The sequence below is a fragment of the Bos indicus genome, chromosome 5, assembly GCF_029378745.1.
Source record: "Bos indicus isolate NIAB-ARS_2022 breed Sahiwal x Tharparkar chromosome 5, NIAB-ARS_B.indTharparkar_mat_pri_1.0, whole genome shotgun sequence".
NCBI classification, from domain to species: Eukaryota; Metazoa; Chordata; class Mammalia; order Artiodactyla; family Bovidae; genus Bos; species Bos indicus.
The window spans coordinates 107,468,907-107,484,602 of NC_091764.1; the positions used below are offsets into that span (position 1 = coordinate 107,468,907).

A 15,696-nucleotide genomic window follows, 5' to 3' on the forward strand; every position below is an offset into this window, starting at 1 on the left:
AGGTTGGTCATAACTTTCCTTCCAAGGAGTAAGCGTCTTTTAATTTCATGGCTGCAGTCACCATCTGCAGTGATTTTGGAGCCCAGAAAAATAAAGTCTGACACTGTTTCTACTGTTTCCCCATCTATTTCCCATGGAGTGATGGGACCGGATGCCATGATCTTCGTTTTCTGAATGTTGAGCTTTAAGCCAACTTTTTCACTCTCCACTTTCACTTCCATCAAGAGGCTTTTTAGTTCCTCTTCACTTTCTGCCATAAGGGTGGTGTCATCTGCATATCTGAGGTTATTGATATTTCTCCCGACAATCTTGATTCCAGCTTGTGTTTCTTCCAGTCCAGCGTTTCTCATGATGTACTCTGCATATAAGTTAAATAAGCAGGGTGACAATATACAGCCTTGACGTACTCCTTTCCCGATTTGGAACCAATCTGTTGTTCCATGTCCAGTTCTAACTGTTGCTTCCTGACCCGCATACAGATTTCTCAAGAGGCAGGTCAGGTGGTCTGGTATTCCCATCTCTTTCAGAATTTTCCACAGTTTATTGTTATCCACACAAAGGCTTTGGCATAGTCAATAAAGCAGAAATAGATGTTTTTCTGGAACTCTCTTGCTTTTTCCATGATCCAGATAGTCTTGAAATGAGGGTAGTGAATCGGACCAGCTTTTTAAAAAATGAAATAGAAAAAGCTAAGTAATCTCGAGTAGTAAGGTAAGTATTATTTTTGTGAAACCTTTGTTTCAATTGTATATATTTATACATGTATATAGGGCTTCCCAGGTGGCACAGTGGTAAAGATTCTGCCTGCCAATGCGTGAGTTGCAGGAGACGCCTGTTGGATCCGTGTATTGTGAAGATCCCCTGGAGGAGGAAATGGCAACCCGCTGTGGTATTCTTGCCTGGGAAATTCAGTGGACAGAGGAGCCTGGCGGGCTACACTCCATGGGGTCGAAAAGAGTCAGATGCAACTGACCACACACATACATGTGAATACAGGCTTATTATGTAAAGAAATTTTTTTTCCATGGTGGGTGTGCTCTGTAGGTAAAAGTTTGAAAATCACTTGTAAAGCGCATACAGTCACTTGTAAGGCACATTGCACATATATTATCTCATGTAAGTAGTGCATGTGAGCTTGTGTGTCTGTTCCAGATTTTTTATTGAAAAAAACAGGTTCAGCAAGATAAAATAGGAAGGCAGAAAGTGATGGAGGTGGGTCAAACCAGAATTGTTTGAGCAAAAACCCACATCCTGTATTTGACTGCCAGAGTTCCCAGAAAAGTCCTCAGGCTAGAAATCAGGGTTGCTGGGATTCTGGGTCTGGTCTGGCGCTTCAGCACAAAGCTCTTGCCCTCCTCAGGGGCCTGCATCTGTAGTGTAAATGGAACGTCCCCATCAAGTCTAGACTTGGAGTGAAACCTTCCATGTTGAATCCAGTGCAGCCTTTCTTTGGGCTTCATCAGTCAGAGCATCAAAAGTATTATTTGTGAGATTCTGCAGGTGCTCAGTGGGTTTTCAGGTTTAGGCCAGCAGGCCCAGACTAATCTACACATGGGTTTTTCAGGAGTCAACATTGTAAAAATAAGGACATCTACCTCACCCTGGTGGCTCAGTGGTATAGAATCCACCTGCCAATGCAGCTGATGCAGGTTTGATCCCTGGGTTGGGAAGATCCCCTGGAGTAGGAAATGGCAACCCACTCCAGTATTCTTGCCTGGGAAATTCCATGGACAGAGGAGCATGGCAGGATACAGTCCATAGGAGTGACAGAGTCAGACACAACTTAGGGACTTATCTGGAGAAGTGGAATCATCTGACACAGTGGAAGAAAGCCCCAGGAGCTGGGGAGGGGTGGCACCTTTTGTCCTAGAGGTTCTGTGGCTCTCCTGGCTCATTAGATGAGGACAGGGAGCAACTGGTCAGAATAGCAAGAGGAGGCAATCTGGACAGATGTTGGGCACAGTGCCCTCAGGTTTCTGTTTCATGCAAGGTCCATGCAAAAGGCCCTGGGTCACACACATATCAGTTCAGTTCAGCACTCAGTCATATCGACTCCCCGCGACCCCATGGACTGTAGCATGCTAGGCCTCGCTGTCCATCACCAACTTCTGGAGTTTATTCAAACTTGTGTCCATTGAGTTGGTGATGCCATTGAACCATCTCATCCTCTGTCGTCCCCTTCTCCCGCCCCCAATCTTTCCCAGCAGCAGGGTCTTTTCCAATGAGTCAGCTCTTCGCATCAGGTGGCCAGAGTACCAGAGTTTCAGCTTCAGCATCAATCCTTCCAGTGAATATTCAGGACTGATTTCCCCTAGGATGGACTGGTTAGATCACCTTGAAGTTCACGGGTCTCTCGAGTCTTCTCCAACACCACAAAAGCATCAATTCTTCGGCACTCAGCTTTCTTTATAGTCCAAACCCCACATCCATACATGACTACTGGAAGAACCATAGCTCTGACCAGATTGCTTTTTAACTTGCTGTATGGGCTGGTCATAGCTTTCCTTCCAAGGAGCGCCATGTGTGCCTAGTGCTGGAAGCCCACCTCCTCTATGGCGGGCGCGTGTGCTGCTCACCTGGCTCTGCCACATCTCTGTCCTCGCATCCTGGCTCCAGTCCTAAGCGTCCACCAGGTTTAAGGGGCGGAAAAACAACCAGTTTCAAAACGTTTATATCTAAATGTAGACTTAGTTTTGAATTGTGTTTTTCACTGTATGTATAACTCCATTGTTTTTTTTTCCCAGCTCTTTCAGTGAAATAGTAAAATAATAAATAACCCGGGACAAAATACTTGAGATCACCTCACCTCAGTCACCCAGTGCCCTGACCTGACCCAGCTCTCTTAAAGGGTACCCTGACCCAGCACCCACAGGAGCTTGGTTTATCTTCCTCATCACTTGGGCTTATTGTTCTTGACCTTTCTCTGCCGGGGTGCCTGTTTTTGTTTGCTCTGTCATGTCATGAAGGTCATGTTACTGTGATTACAACTTGGATTTATTGCCTCTTGGCTTTTGTCAAGAGAGCCAAATAAAGTTAGAAAGGAAGGAAAGATAGGTCTCCGGGAAATAAAGCATGAATCAGTGCCCACCCCCACCCCACCCCTGCCACGCCTCTCCCTTCTCTGTCAGTTACTTTTAACTGCACCAAGTGTTACAGTCACAGCGAGTGGAATACAGGCCCCGGCATTGCAGAGCCTTGCGGACAGAGGCCTGGCTCCACAAGGAGAGCCCTGACTCCACAAGGAGACTCCTGTTCTTGGCCCTTTCTGGTGAGATGATTGGTGGGTCTCCACTGGCACCATCTAGAGCTCAGCTCCTTTAGGACAGGCACTCTCAGCGTGGGTTTTGGCTTCCTCCCCAGTGCTGCCTAACCAGGCCTTCTTCTTGGTCAGATGACTTGGATGCAGTGTTCGTGTGGGTGGCATATTCTCTACAAACCAATAGCCAAACAATAGCTTCAGTAGAAACCTGCTAATAGCAGGGCAAGGGGAGGTGCGTCAAGCGGGAAGCATTTCCTGGGAGACTGTCCACTTCTCCCCGAGTAGACATGGGTTGTTCTGTTCAGGGTGTGGACCTAGGATGCTCAGTAAGAGACGGGAGCTTTCAAGAAATCTCTTCCTGTATGTGAGACCCAGAGCCGCTCACCATCCAGAGGGCACAGCCAGAGCTTCCAGTGGGCTCAGTGTGAGACTCCACCAGTCTGACTCATGATGCACCTTAGCACACGGAGGGTTCTAGGGCCCTGAAGCACAGAAACCTGTCCCTCAGACTTGACTTGACCTAGAATTTAGGCAGAATAACAGTGCAGGCAGCTGTGCTCTGAGAGACGTGGTTACTCAGAGTCCCCCCACCACCACAGGTCTGGCCCTATTAGGATCCCGAGCTCAGGAAGGCTTTGCTCTCAGAACCCGTCTGGGCTGCTGTCCAAGACTCTGCTGCTGCTGCTAAGTCACTTCAGTCGTGTCCGACTCTGTGCAACCCCATAGATGGCAGCCCACCAGGCTTCCGCATCCCTGGGACTCTCCAGGCAAGAACACTGGAGTGGGTTGCCATTTCCTTCTCCAATGCATAAAAGTGAAAAGTGAAGTTGCTCAGTCGTGTCCAACTCTTCACGACCCCATGGACTGCAGCCTATGAGGCTCCTCCGTCCATGGGACTTTCCAGGCAAGAGTACTGGAGTGGGTTGCCATTGCCTTTTCCGTTCAAGAATCTACTGCCCGTTAACTGAAGGATGAAGAGTAGTTCTTGTCACTGAAGGCCAAACGTGAGGAAATGGGCAAAGGATGGTAAACATGTTTTAGAGCTGGATTGAGGTGGTCATGCAACGTTGTAATTGGACTGCCACGGAATTGTTCCCTTTGAATGGGTAAAACTATGTGAATTTCACCTCAAAAAGAAAAAAAGCAAACAAACCCAGAACCACATTCTGTGTGAGGCACTTCTCACCATGGAACCTGAGACTGGAGATCTCGAGGAATGTGTGTGTCTTGGATGGGGGAATAGGTATGACTGGTCCTCACCTCTAGTCAGGGGACTCTCGGAGTTCTAAAGGCCTTGATTTTTCTTGGTCATTCCTCCTTAGAACCACTTTGTAAATCTTTCACATCCTGTTTGCCTCCCAAAGCAGTGTATTTAGTGTTGTTCATTACATGCTAATAAGGTTTTGTTACGTTTCAGAATTAAGGATTGTTGGTGCATCCACATTATCAGAGGTTGGCAAGCAGCTGGGGAACTCGGGCGGTAAAGCCAGCATAACGATTTCCAGAAAAACAGAGATGTCTTCTCTCTTTCGTTGGCTTTTCTCGGGACTGCCCTGAGCCCGCTGCCATTTCCACCTGAGGGTTACCTGGCTTTGAGGAGGGCTCAGGTGGTCAGAGGAAAGGCAATGGCACCCCACTCCAGTACTCTTACCTGGAGAATACCATGGATGGAGGAGCCTGGTAGGCTGTGGTCCATGGGGTCTCGAAGAGTCTGACACGACTGAGCGACTTTGCTTTCACTTTTCACTTTCATGCATTGGAGAAGGAAATGGCAACCCACTCCAGTGTTCTTGCCTGGAGAATCCCACAGAGCCTGGCAGACTACAGTCCATAGGCTCACAGAGTCGGACACGACTGAAGCAACTTTGCAAGTACAGGTGGTCAGGGACAGGGGAGGCTGGTCTTTAAGACAGAAGGAGTAAGGCATCAAAGGTTCTATGGTGTAATTCTTGATTTTCAAGCAATAGTTTCCTGAAAGGGAACTCCTTGTTACTAGTCCTGCCGAAAATGTCTTTCATCTGTTCTTTTTCCAACTGAAACAGTGGACACAGTTGAGCCTCTCATGCAGACTGATGTGGAGGGGAGTCCAGCGTACCACCGCTGGGAGGGCAGGCTGGCCCCACCCCATGGGGTGACCTGCAGCCCAGATGGGCTGGGAAGGTGTGGTCGGGGCTTAAGCCTGTAGAGATTTATCTGCCACGCAGGGTCCCTGGTGCTCAAGGGAACACTGGGGTGCCTTTCATGGGACCAGAGGTGGGTGGGGGGGCCCCACAGCAATGCTGGAAGGAGGCTGCTGGAACCAGGACTGCAGATACTCAGGAGATAAAATCTATAGAACGTGATGTTCAGACCAGCACTAGAACAAGATAAACCCTGTTTAAAATTTTCCAGAGACCACTTTAACTCTGCAGGAACCGCTCAGGCCTGGTTGCTACTAGTTCTGTCTACTCCACATTTTCTGCATGCAAAGATTTAGGCATTGGTGAGGAGGGTGCAGCTGCCTGGCAGACGCACTTGCAGCTGACCCAGAGCAGAATGGAGTAGGAGGTGCATTTATCTTTAACCTTAAAGGCTTCTAACTGCTTTAGTAAAACATCTTCAGAAGACAGTTTTAATGTTACATAGACCAGAATTTGTCCAGTTCAGGGTTCTGAGTGCAGTTTTTCTTTCCCAGTTATATTTCAAATTCTTAGAATCCTGCGGAAGCACCCAGAGGTGGAAGGACCCTCACACTTTTTTTTTTCTTCCCATCTCCATTTTTGCAGATGAGCAGAGGTTCAACTTGCCCAAGGTTTCATGAACCTCAGGCCACTCTGGATTTGGTTAAGAGGTCATCTCACATTCCAGGCAGACCTTCTTCCCATTCAAGTTCTGAACCTTGGTTTCCTCGCCTGTAATCCGGGGCAATGCCTCTTTCTGTGGAATGGTTTCAAGGATCCAAGTTAATCCGTGTGACGCTCTTGGTTTAGGGCTGGGTTTATATTGCAAGTGCTTACCGAGGGTTATCTGTATCATGGGCTGTGACACCAGGACACAAACCCTAAGCCCAGGGCGTTGCTGTGACCCCAGCAGAGAGCAAGCAGAGGCGCTGGGAGAGAACAGGCGAATTTTCGTTCTGGCTCCAGCAGCAGCTGTGCTCTATGGCTTGGTGAACCTTTCCACACACAAGTGAGTCCTGCACCATGACAAAGAATGGAGAAAAGTCCTCCTGGAAGTAACTGCACAGGCATGTGGCATATATCGTGCACTCTATCACGGTGCAGGAAGGAATGGACAGCCCACACAGGGGCAGAAAGGCACACAGGCTCTGGCTGGCAGTCAGGAGCATCTGGACAAGACATGTGATGCCTCACTTGTGCCCCTTGGCTTCTCTCAGAGCCCTGGAATGCTGCAAAAGCCATGGGTCAAAGCACGGCGAGAAAGCAGCACAAGCTTTCCCCCCATTGAGGCCAGGCAACAAGCTGGAGCAGAGAAGGCAGTGGCACCCCACTCCAGTACTCTTGCCTGGAAAATCCCATGGACGGAGGGGCCTGGTGGGCTGCAGTCCATGGGGTCGATAGGAGTCGGACACGACTGAGCGACTTCATTTTCACTTTTCACTTTCATGCATTGGAGAAGGAAATGGCAACCCACTCCAGTGTTCTTGCCTGGAGAATCCCAGGGACGGGGGAGCCTGGTGGGCTGTCGTCTATGGGGTCACACAGAATCGGACACGACTGAAGCGTCCTAGCAGCAGCAAGCTGGAGAGTGGGCCCGAGCGGCTGTCAGTGCCGTCAGGCTTTGTAACTATTCGTCCCTGTTCCCTTGTGTACAAGGTGACAGGTATTGCTAACACCAGGGGTTTCACTCTGTAAGGAAGCCAAGAAAGCTTGAACACTCTACTGAATTGCTTAGGCAGAAGCCAAAACATTGAACCTCAAAGCAAACTCAGTAGTTTGGTCCCAGAAGTTTACATGTTTGTATATTTTCCTAAGCAGTTAGGAAAAGAAAAACCAGAACTACTAAGACCTGACAGGCTGCGGCAGGGAGGGATGTGGGGAGCCCCTGGCCAGGCCTTCAGCGCAGGCCCTGCTGTAGTCCATGCAGTGCCCAGCAGGCCCTCCTAGACCGCTGCACAAGTCTGCTGCACTGCAGGTGGGGCTGGGCACAAGGTGGGCGGCTCCCTGAGCTTTGCCCCAACCGTGCAGCCGCCCACACCCACCCTGAGGCTGAACAGAGAAAGGGCTGCCCGACACCCAGGTTTTTAGTGTTTCCACTTTATTGCTCAAGCACGGAACTTGAGGCAAGCCTGGACCTTCAGCAACGTGCAGAGAAGAGGCTGAGGGGGTGGGGATGCGACCTGGCTGAAAAGGGACACTGACAGGAGGGGGTACAAGGGTGGTCACCATGACACCAGAAGACAGCATCAGCCGCAACAACTGGGCTGAGGAGGAAGGGAGTGGAGGTAACGGGCACAGCAGTGGTTTTCCCATGCCCCTAGCACCCACATGGAGGCCGCGTGTTTGGAAACGGACCAGGAGGAGGGAGGAGGGGAAGTGGCTGCCCAGGAGGAGTCTCCCTGTCCACCCTGCCTTCTTGTCGGACCTCACATCCCTACCACTCGCCCCTTCTACTATCTGAAAAATGGACACAGCAAACAGGAAGCAAAATAAATTAACATTCTGATGAGTGTGCGTGTGGAGGGACATTCATTCACGTGGAATGGAGTGGGGGGAGGGGAGACACCACCTAAAATGACCCCCCCACCCCCCAGCCTGCTCCTCTCTCCCTTCCCCCAAAGCCACCATCCAACCAGATAGAAAAATAAAGGTCTAATTCACTCAAAATTCTTCAGTTTGTACAAAACTAACAGGGTGGAGTAGGGTGGGGGGGCGGGCAGGCAGCCATGGGGACAGGGCTGGGGCAAGGCTATGCTTCCGCCTCCACCTGAGGCTGGCCCCCAGCCACGTCGTTCTTCGGCTCGTCCCTCATCTCGGCGTCAGCTGGCTGGTCTCCCGCAGCCACTGTGGCCTTGGCCTGTGAGAAGGGAAGAGGGGCAGGGAGTCAACACCAGTTCTCATTTGGCCCTCTCCCCTGACGAGAAAGCTGACTGTCACTCCAGGCCCCCACTCACCTGCCTGTACCCAAGTGATCGCCCTGCACACTGACACCATGGAGTCTGTACCCAAAACCCGCACGCCACATAAAAAATAGTACACACGAACTTCCAACAGAATTACAGAGACCAGACACACCTGTGCATGCGTGTACAGAATCAGGGACTCATCGTTTATTGCAATACTACGGAAAACTGAACTTGGCCATGGCAGGGCACTGAACGCTTCAAATATAGCTAGTTCAAACTGGTTTAAAATACACATTGGATTTTGAAGTGCCACGTGTTAAAATATTTAGATACCTTGGGTCAATTAAATATTAACTTCACCTATTTTACTTGTTTTTAAACACAGCTACTAGGAATTTAAAATTAGAAATGTGGTTTGCATTATATTTCTGTTAGTGCAGGCTTAGAACGCAGAGACTAAGAAGCAGGGAACAGGGTAAATAAGATACAATACACCCACTCAGTGAAATACTACATGAGCTCTTTTGCACGTTGATGTAAATGAGCTTCAGGTGTGACGTCCAAGAAGCACGAGGCACAGGCAGGAGGCAGCGCCTGCTGCCCTACACCCGGGAGCACTGCCTGCCCTGCAGCCTTTTTTACTACAGGCTCTTCTGTGCACTTTGAATCCAACTATCACCTCTTTAAACCTCAGGTTCTTAAACCTGTGTTTTACTAATGGGCACAGAGAATACAGGGCGGGAAGCACAACAGAACATCCAGCTCCCAACCCGCAGGGCCTGAGCAGGGACAACACACAGGGATACACACAGACTGGCACGGGACCAGGTGATGGCACCTCCTCCCACCCACCCTGCCCATCCTCACCTTGGTCTCCTCCTCAGCCAGCCTCTCAAACATGTTGGCGTAGAGCTTCTTCTCCTTCTCAAGCTGCTTGCGGATGCGCTGCTGGCACACGACCAGCTGGGCCTTGGCCGCCTTGTTGCTGGGGTAGAGCTGCAGAACCTTCTGGAAGTCAGCCCGTGCCAAGTCAAAGTCATTCACTGCCAGGTGGGCCTCTCCTCGGCGGAAGAGGCCTTTCTCATTGTTGCTGTCTAGTTCCAGGGCCTAAGACACACAGAGGAGCAGCAGCAAGTCTCAGATCCTCCCAAGTCACTGCCGGTGAGAGGGGCCCCACCCCCGATGAACAGGTCTTACGCACCACGTGGAAAGGACCTGAGGCTAGGAAGGCACCTCATTTAGCCGAGGCACACAGGAAAACGGGCCTTCAGATGAAAACCACCTGGACGCTAACACGCTCTTCTCTTTCTGGGGGGCAGGGGAACCATGTGGCTCATGGCTTGGTTCCCCACCAGGGATCCACGCGCCCCAGGGATAGAAACGCAGAGTCCTAACCACTGGACCTCCAGGGAAGCCCATCCCCCTTCAGAATAAAGCGGGTACAGGAGGGAGAGGCAGAGGGCCAGGAGGGGAGAATGCTGGACTGGTTCCTCCAACCAGTGCTTCCACTCGCCTCTGTGCCCTCGTCCTTGACCTTAACTAAGCCAAAAACCCGCTTGCTTCCCACACTGCTGCCTGTGGGCCTCCACCTCAGAGCCCCACAGCTCCATCCTGCCTCCCCTGCCCTAGTCACCAAGGCCAAGTTTCAGGCACACCGGGGGCGCACCCAGCCCTGCCTGGACACACCGCCCTCACCCGCCTAAGGAGCCTCACCTTGTTACAGTTCTCAATGGCAGCGGAGAAGGCTTGTAGCTTCAGATGACACATGGCCAGGTTGAGGTGGGAGGCCAGCCGAAGGGCCTGCGCCTTCTCTGCGTCCTCATCAGAGAAGCTGGACTCGTATTCCAGCCAGGACACAATCTTCTTGTACTGCAGCACAGCTTGCTTGTACTTGCCTTCCTACAAGCGGGGGCAGGCTCAGGCACCCAGCACAGGCTCGGCGGCCCCAGGCTGTCACAGTCCGTGGACACCAGTGACCCAGGGGTATGAGAGTCATGACCCGCCCTGCCCCAACCCGACCAGCCAGCTCAGATCCTCTTGGTGACAGCTGCAGGTATCAGCCTGTCCACTTCCTGGCAGAAAGCCCGCTGCCGTGGCAGAGCCCACCCTGGGAGTGTCTGAGGACCTCGCTGCGGGCTCACCTTGAAGTACACAGTGCCTCGCTCCTTCACTATGGTGCTCTGCTCCAGCTTCTCCTCTGAACTCATCTCCCAGGACTCCTTGGCCTGCCATACCCCAAAGGAGAAAAACAAGCTGTCAGCTGCCCCAAGGAGTTACGTCCGAGGTGGCGCAGGGAAGACCCTGAACGAACTCACCTTCTCAAAACTCTTGAGATGTATTTCATACTTCAGCTCAGCATTTGGTGGGATCTGGAACTTCTCCTTCCCAGCACTGCCGAAAGCATATCTGTGGTGGCAAGAAAACACCAGGTCGTTTCTTAACTTGCTTCATACTTAAAAGGTTTCCTGCAAAGTGCCCTCCATCCCTTTGGTCTTGGTGCAAACTTCCCTGCTTGGCAAAATCTTCCCTGATGCTTCTTCACACAGTTAGTTGGGCTCTTACATCTTACACATCATTCTAGTAACTCACATTACGCACTGGCACGATTATCTCCCTGAGCAGAGAGCCATTAGAAGGTGGGAACAATGTCTCTGAACACCCAGGAATTTTCTGCACTGTGTCTGGCACATAGTAGGTATGTTTCAACAAACATTAGTAACGACTCAATTAACAGGAGATGAAAATCTTGGGCTGGGAAAGGTAATCTGCCACAGCCATAACTGAAGAGATGAGGTTTTGATTCAAAAAGATGTGGGTGATTGTGGCCACGCTCCTGAGTACAACAGAGGTCCTGAGGTGTCTGTGCCGAGTGACCAGCGCATAGTGACTGCTGGCAGGGGAGGACACAACTGGCTATACAATACAGGCTGGCTCTACAACTCACCTGGACAAGATCTGACCTCAGTTCGTCCACCTGCTCTACAGACTGCCCACACCTGGGCCAGAGCTGGCCTCACCTGGGCTTGAGATACACAATGGAATGTTCTCCTTTTTCCATGCGCTGGATGGCTTTCTCCAGCCCACAGGGCAGATCCATGCTCTCCCCCTCGCCGACCTCAAAGCGGAGCTCCCGCCGGTCAAACACCTGGTCCTTGAAGTATCCTTCCAGTACAACTGGCGTGGCAGACAGACAATGCACTGGATTTGAGTGGGCTGGTGACTAAGGGATGCACCAGCCACCCCCAGCCACCCCCCTGCCCTGTCCCTTCCTACTCCCCAGATGCCTTTCTGCATTCTCAGATGGAGGGATGTTAAGAGAATGTGGTTCAATCCCTCACTTTACAGATAAGAAAGCTGGATCACAGAAAGGTATGGACCTGCCCACAGCCACCCAGGCCCTGCACAGCGGAGCCCGAGTGAGAATCCCAGATTGTGAGCCTCACCCTCCACGAGAGCACCTTCGTTGGGCTTGGCATAGCCCTCCCCCCGCGTCCGTATTCTCCTGATGATTCCGCCGTCCTCCTCTTCTGTCAGGTCCTCACCCTTGAACTCGAACAGCTCCACCTGTGGGACAAGATGTAAGGATCCATGCTCCCCTCTCTCCCACAAGAGTCCCTAGTAAGGGCCAGAGCAGGTCTGACTGCACAGGCAGCCGCACCAGGAGTGGACCAAGTGGCTAAGTTCTCAGGAGCGGCCCTGGTCTCGACCTTGCTATCAGTCTCCTTAATGACTGCCCTATAGAACAAGCACGTGTTCCAGATGGTCCTAATTCAGCTGCTAGACAAGCTCCATCCGACAGGCATTAGAAATGACCCCACATCTCTCACTAGTCTTTCCAACATTCTCCAAGCCTCCACTGCGTAGGGCTCAACCATCTGTGAGTCTTAACACAGTGAAGTTCCATCTTCTCAGCAAAGGCTTGCCCCTTGCCTCGACCCATGCGAGAAGCATCTCTGCCTGCATCTTATCTCCAGGGCACCAATGTTCTCCACTGTCAGTCATGACTGCATGGAGCCTGTGACCTCCCAATTCCTTCGTGTTGGTCCACCTCCCTCTGAGCACCCCTCTCGAGATGAATAGGCCTCAAGCCCTCACCCCGCTGCTTGAAGTCTGAAAGAGGGGCTTGCGGTCACCTCCCCACAACTGAAACCTGCCCACTGACAATTCTCTGGCAGTAGCAGTAGGTGATGCGCACTCCCTGTCTTCCCTCCCCTGAGAGCAGGCCCTCAGCCTTGGCTACATTGTCTCCAAGCAGCAGGAAGGGCTGGAGGGCAGCCAGACCCTGGGCTGAGATAAGGTTGGCTCTCTGCCTGGCCCTCTGTGGCTGGACACTCACCTCAAACACAAGCGTGGCGTTGGGAGGGATCTTCGGGGGGCTGCCCGCTAAGCCATAGGCGTACTCTGGCTTGCAGGTGATATGGCACACTTCACCCACCTTCATGGTCGCTACAGCAATATCCCAAGCCTTGATGACCTCCCCTGTAGGTACAGAAAAGAAACAGGTCCTCTTTGGCAGGGATCTCCCTCTGGGTTCAAACAGTGGCCTGAGAGACTTACTGTCCCATGCCCAAAGGGAAGCTGGGTACTATTTAGAAATGGGACCAGGAAGGTAGAAAATCTGGTTGCGATAAATGGTATCAGGTCTCAGACCTCTCAAAAAAAAGAAAAAAAGAAAAATCACTCAACTCTGAAATAAAGAGGTTCCACCCCAGAAAAGGAAGCAAGGTTTTTGAAGGTGATCAAGGCAATGAGAGATTAAAAAAATCAATAGTTTCAGGACAGTGGAAATTAAAAAAAGAACTGTAATAAGCTGTTCCCTGTTTAAGCTTCTGAGAATACGGTTTCTGTTTGTGACAGCGCACACACCCCAGTCCTAAGAGCCTGCTAACCATGCCCACCTTTCCCCAGGTCGAAGGAGAACCTGTCCTTGCGGTCCAGGCTGGAGTCGAACTTGGTGCCATCGAGCAGCCAGCCTGTGTAGTGGACAAAGACTCGGTCCCCAATCATGGGTGTCTCTGTGCCGGTGCCCTCTCGCTTGATGACCTGGACGGAAGGGAAGGAGAAAAGGTTGAGTCCCTGGGGATGGACACAGAGAGGAACCATGACTGTTCGCATGCCTCTGGCCAGAATGTAAACGGTCTCTTCTGCCTCCTTGCAAGTAACTCAACAAACCCTTCATCAAATGACTCTGCTGTGGGCTTTGGCTAGAATTAAACTGACCTCCCTTTCTTGGACCATGACATGACTTGGTTTGAAACACTGGAGACAAAACACCTGAGATCATTTTTGCTGTTACGATCTTAAAGAAGTCACTTTAACTCTCTAAACTGACCATATTTGTAAAGTAGTGATGATAAACCCTATCACAGTGGTTACAGGACTAAACCAGTAAAACACTGAATTTATCAGCAGCAAAGGGGAAAGTATTTATGCTACATTTCCTCATGCTTCCTAAACTCCAGTCATCCAATCAGGTCTGGTTTAGAGAGAAGAGGGAAACCAGAAAGTCCAGGAGAGGTTAAGAGCAATTACCAGCTTACAAGTGAGCCAAGGGCCTTTGAGCAGGAGGCCCTAGGCTCTGACCTGGGACTTGAGCGTTCCTGACTGGTAGGCTACTGCAGTCCTTGAAGTCAGGGCCAGAATATTTCCCAGTGTTTAGAAGAACCTGCTTCTCTTCTTTAGCGTTTATAAAAAGGTGGTCTACCTGGTTAAGTGTGCAAGTTACCCTCTAAAGGAAAGCTCCCACGATGCAAGGCACATGGACTTGAGTAAACAGAAAAATGAAAAGGTGGTGTGGAGAATGAAAAGGGGAAATGGGGGTCTCCCTGGAAGCCTGCGTGCACACTGGGAGAGCAGCCAGGTGCGTTTCTGAAACGGCTAAGAAGCTCGCCGAGGTCTCCAACCTGCCCTGGCCACACGCACACGTGGGCTGAGCTGCGGGAAGCCAGGAGAAGCAGAAAGACTGGGTGAAGATAGGAACGAAGCCGGGCTAGGATTTCGCCATCCTGGACAGCGCAGAACCTGCTCCGAACCGCGGCCGGTTGTCCTGACCCGGGTCAAGACGCCCTGCTGCCTGGCTCCTCCAGCCGTAACACGGTTTACGGCGCCCAACCAAAGCACCTCCTCCCAGTCCCGCACCCCGCGCTCAAGAAGGCCCCGGGCCGGGGGTGGAGTGGGGTGGGGTGCGGTGCGGGCGGGGAGTGGGTGAACTACAGGTCCCGGCATGCACCGGGGCCGGGGGGGGGGAGGGGGACAGCATGGCCGAGCGGGTGACCTAGCCGGGTCCCAGCCTTTAGGAAAGGGGTGACCAGAGGGCGGAGGGCGCCAGGACCGCGCGCCAAGTCGCACAAAGGCCCGCGCGGGCCAGGCAATAACTCCCGGGACCCTGTTCGCGTCCTGGCTAATGTTTAACTGCCGGGGTCGGCAAGCTCCGCACCCCGGAGACGCAGGCGGCTGGGGTTGGGTGGGGGTGCTCCCTGGCGGCAGCGGCGGCCGGGAAGAAGCCGGCCGCGGGTCGCAGATCGCAGCGGGGCGGTGCACGCCGCCAGGCCCCCCGCGCGAGCGCGTCCGCCCCAGCCGCGCCCCTCCCGGCGTATGCCGCAGCCAGAGCAGGCGCTGCGCTCAGGGACCCTTCCCAGGCCTGGGGAGCCTCAGCCCAGATGTTCCCCTTCCGAACGTGTGGCAGCCCTCCCGCCCTGAACCGGCAGCCTGGCCAGGAAGGCGATGCGCAGGGCCACGGCTGCATGGCCTGCTCAACGGCCAGCCGGGAGGCTGAAAGGCGGCCGTCCGAGCCCTGGCCAGATACTGGGGCGCTCCCAGTGCCCGAACCCCCCCGCCGCCACCCCGGGGCGCCCCCTGCCCCTTACCTTAAGCACCCCTTCATCCTGCTTGGGGCTGATGTCCACCCCTTCGAGGCGCAGCGGCGCCGACTGCGCTCCGCTCTCGGCCGCCTTCGTCTCCTCGGCGGTCATCACGCCGTTTCTCGGGCAGCGGGCGCCGGAGTGTGCGCGGCGGTGCGGGCAGCGGGTCGGGGCTCGCGCACCTCTCTGCTCGGGCGCGGGCGGAGGAGGAGGTGGGGTCGTGGGCGGCCGGGGGAGCGATTGGTCCCACCGCCTCGGAGGGAGGGGCTGGGAGGAGCCGGGCGGCCGCCAGGGACGTGGGGGGAGAACTTTCTAGAGGCACCGGCGGCCGAGCGGGTTCAGGCTCTGGAGCTCAGGGCGCTCCTGCGGAAGGTGGTTTCTGGTTCGTTCCTCCCGCCGGCCGCCTAGCCCCGCCCCGGCCCCGAGACCCTCGGACTCGGAGCCAGCCCCCGCCCCCGCCTCTCGTTCTCCCAGCCTCCCCCTCCCGTCCCCCCGGTCTAGCCAGATTCTTC

At 53.1% G+C, this 15,696-nt stretch overlaps 1 protein-coding gene across 1 annotated transcript; it reads right to left on the reverse strand.

Annotated features, from left to right (window-relative positions):
- Window positions 1–7,499: 7,499 nt before the first annotated feature.
- Window positions 7,500–15,397, reverse strand: FKBP4 (FKBP prolyl isomerase 4). Its single transcript, XM_019961700.2, has 10 exons — window positions 15,191–15,397; window positions 13,223–13,367; window positions 12,661–12,803; window positions 11,768–11,888; window positions 11,342–11,498; window positions 10,640–10,730; window positions 10,466–10,549; window positions 10,038–10,223; window positions 9,192–9,431; window positions 7,500–8,275 (listed from the first exon to the last, which is right to left on the reverse strand). The coding sequence occupies exons 1-10, from the start codon at window positions 15,293–15,295 to the stop codon at window positions 8,168–8,170; spliced, it is 1,380 nt and encodes a 459-aa protein (XP_019817259.2). The 5' UTR covers window positions 15,296–15,397; the 3' UTR covers window positions 7,500–8,167.
- Window positions 15,398–15,696: the final 299 nt, after the last annotated feature.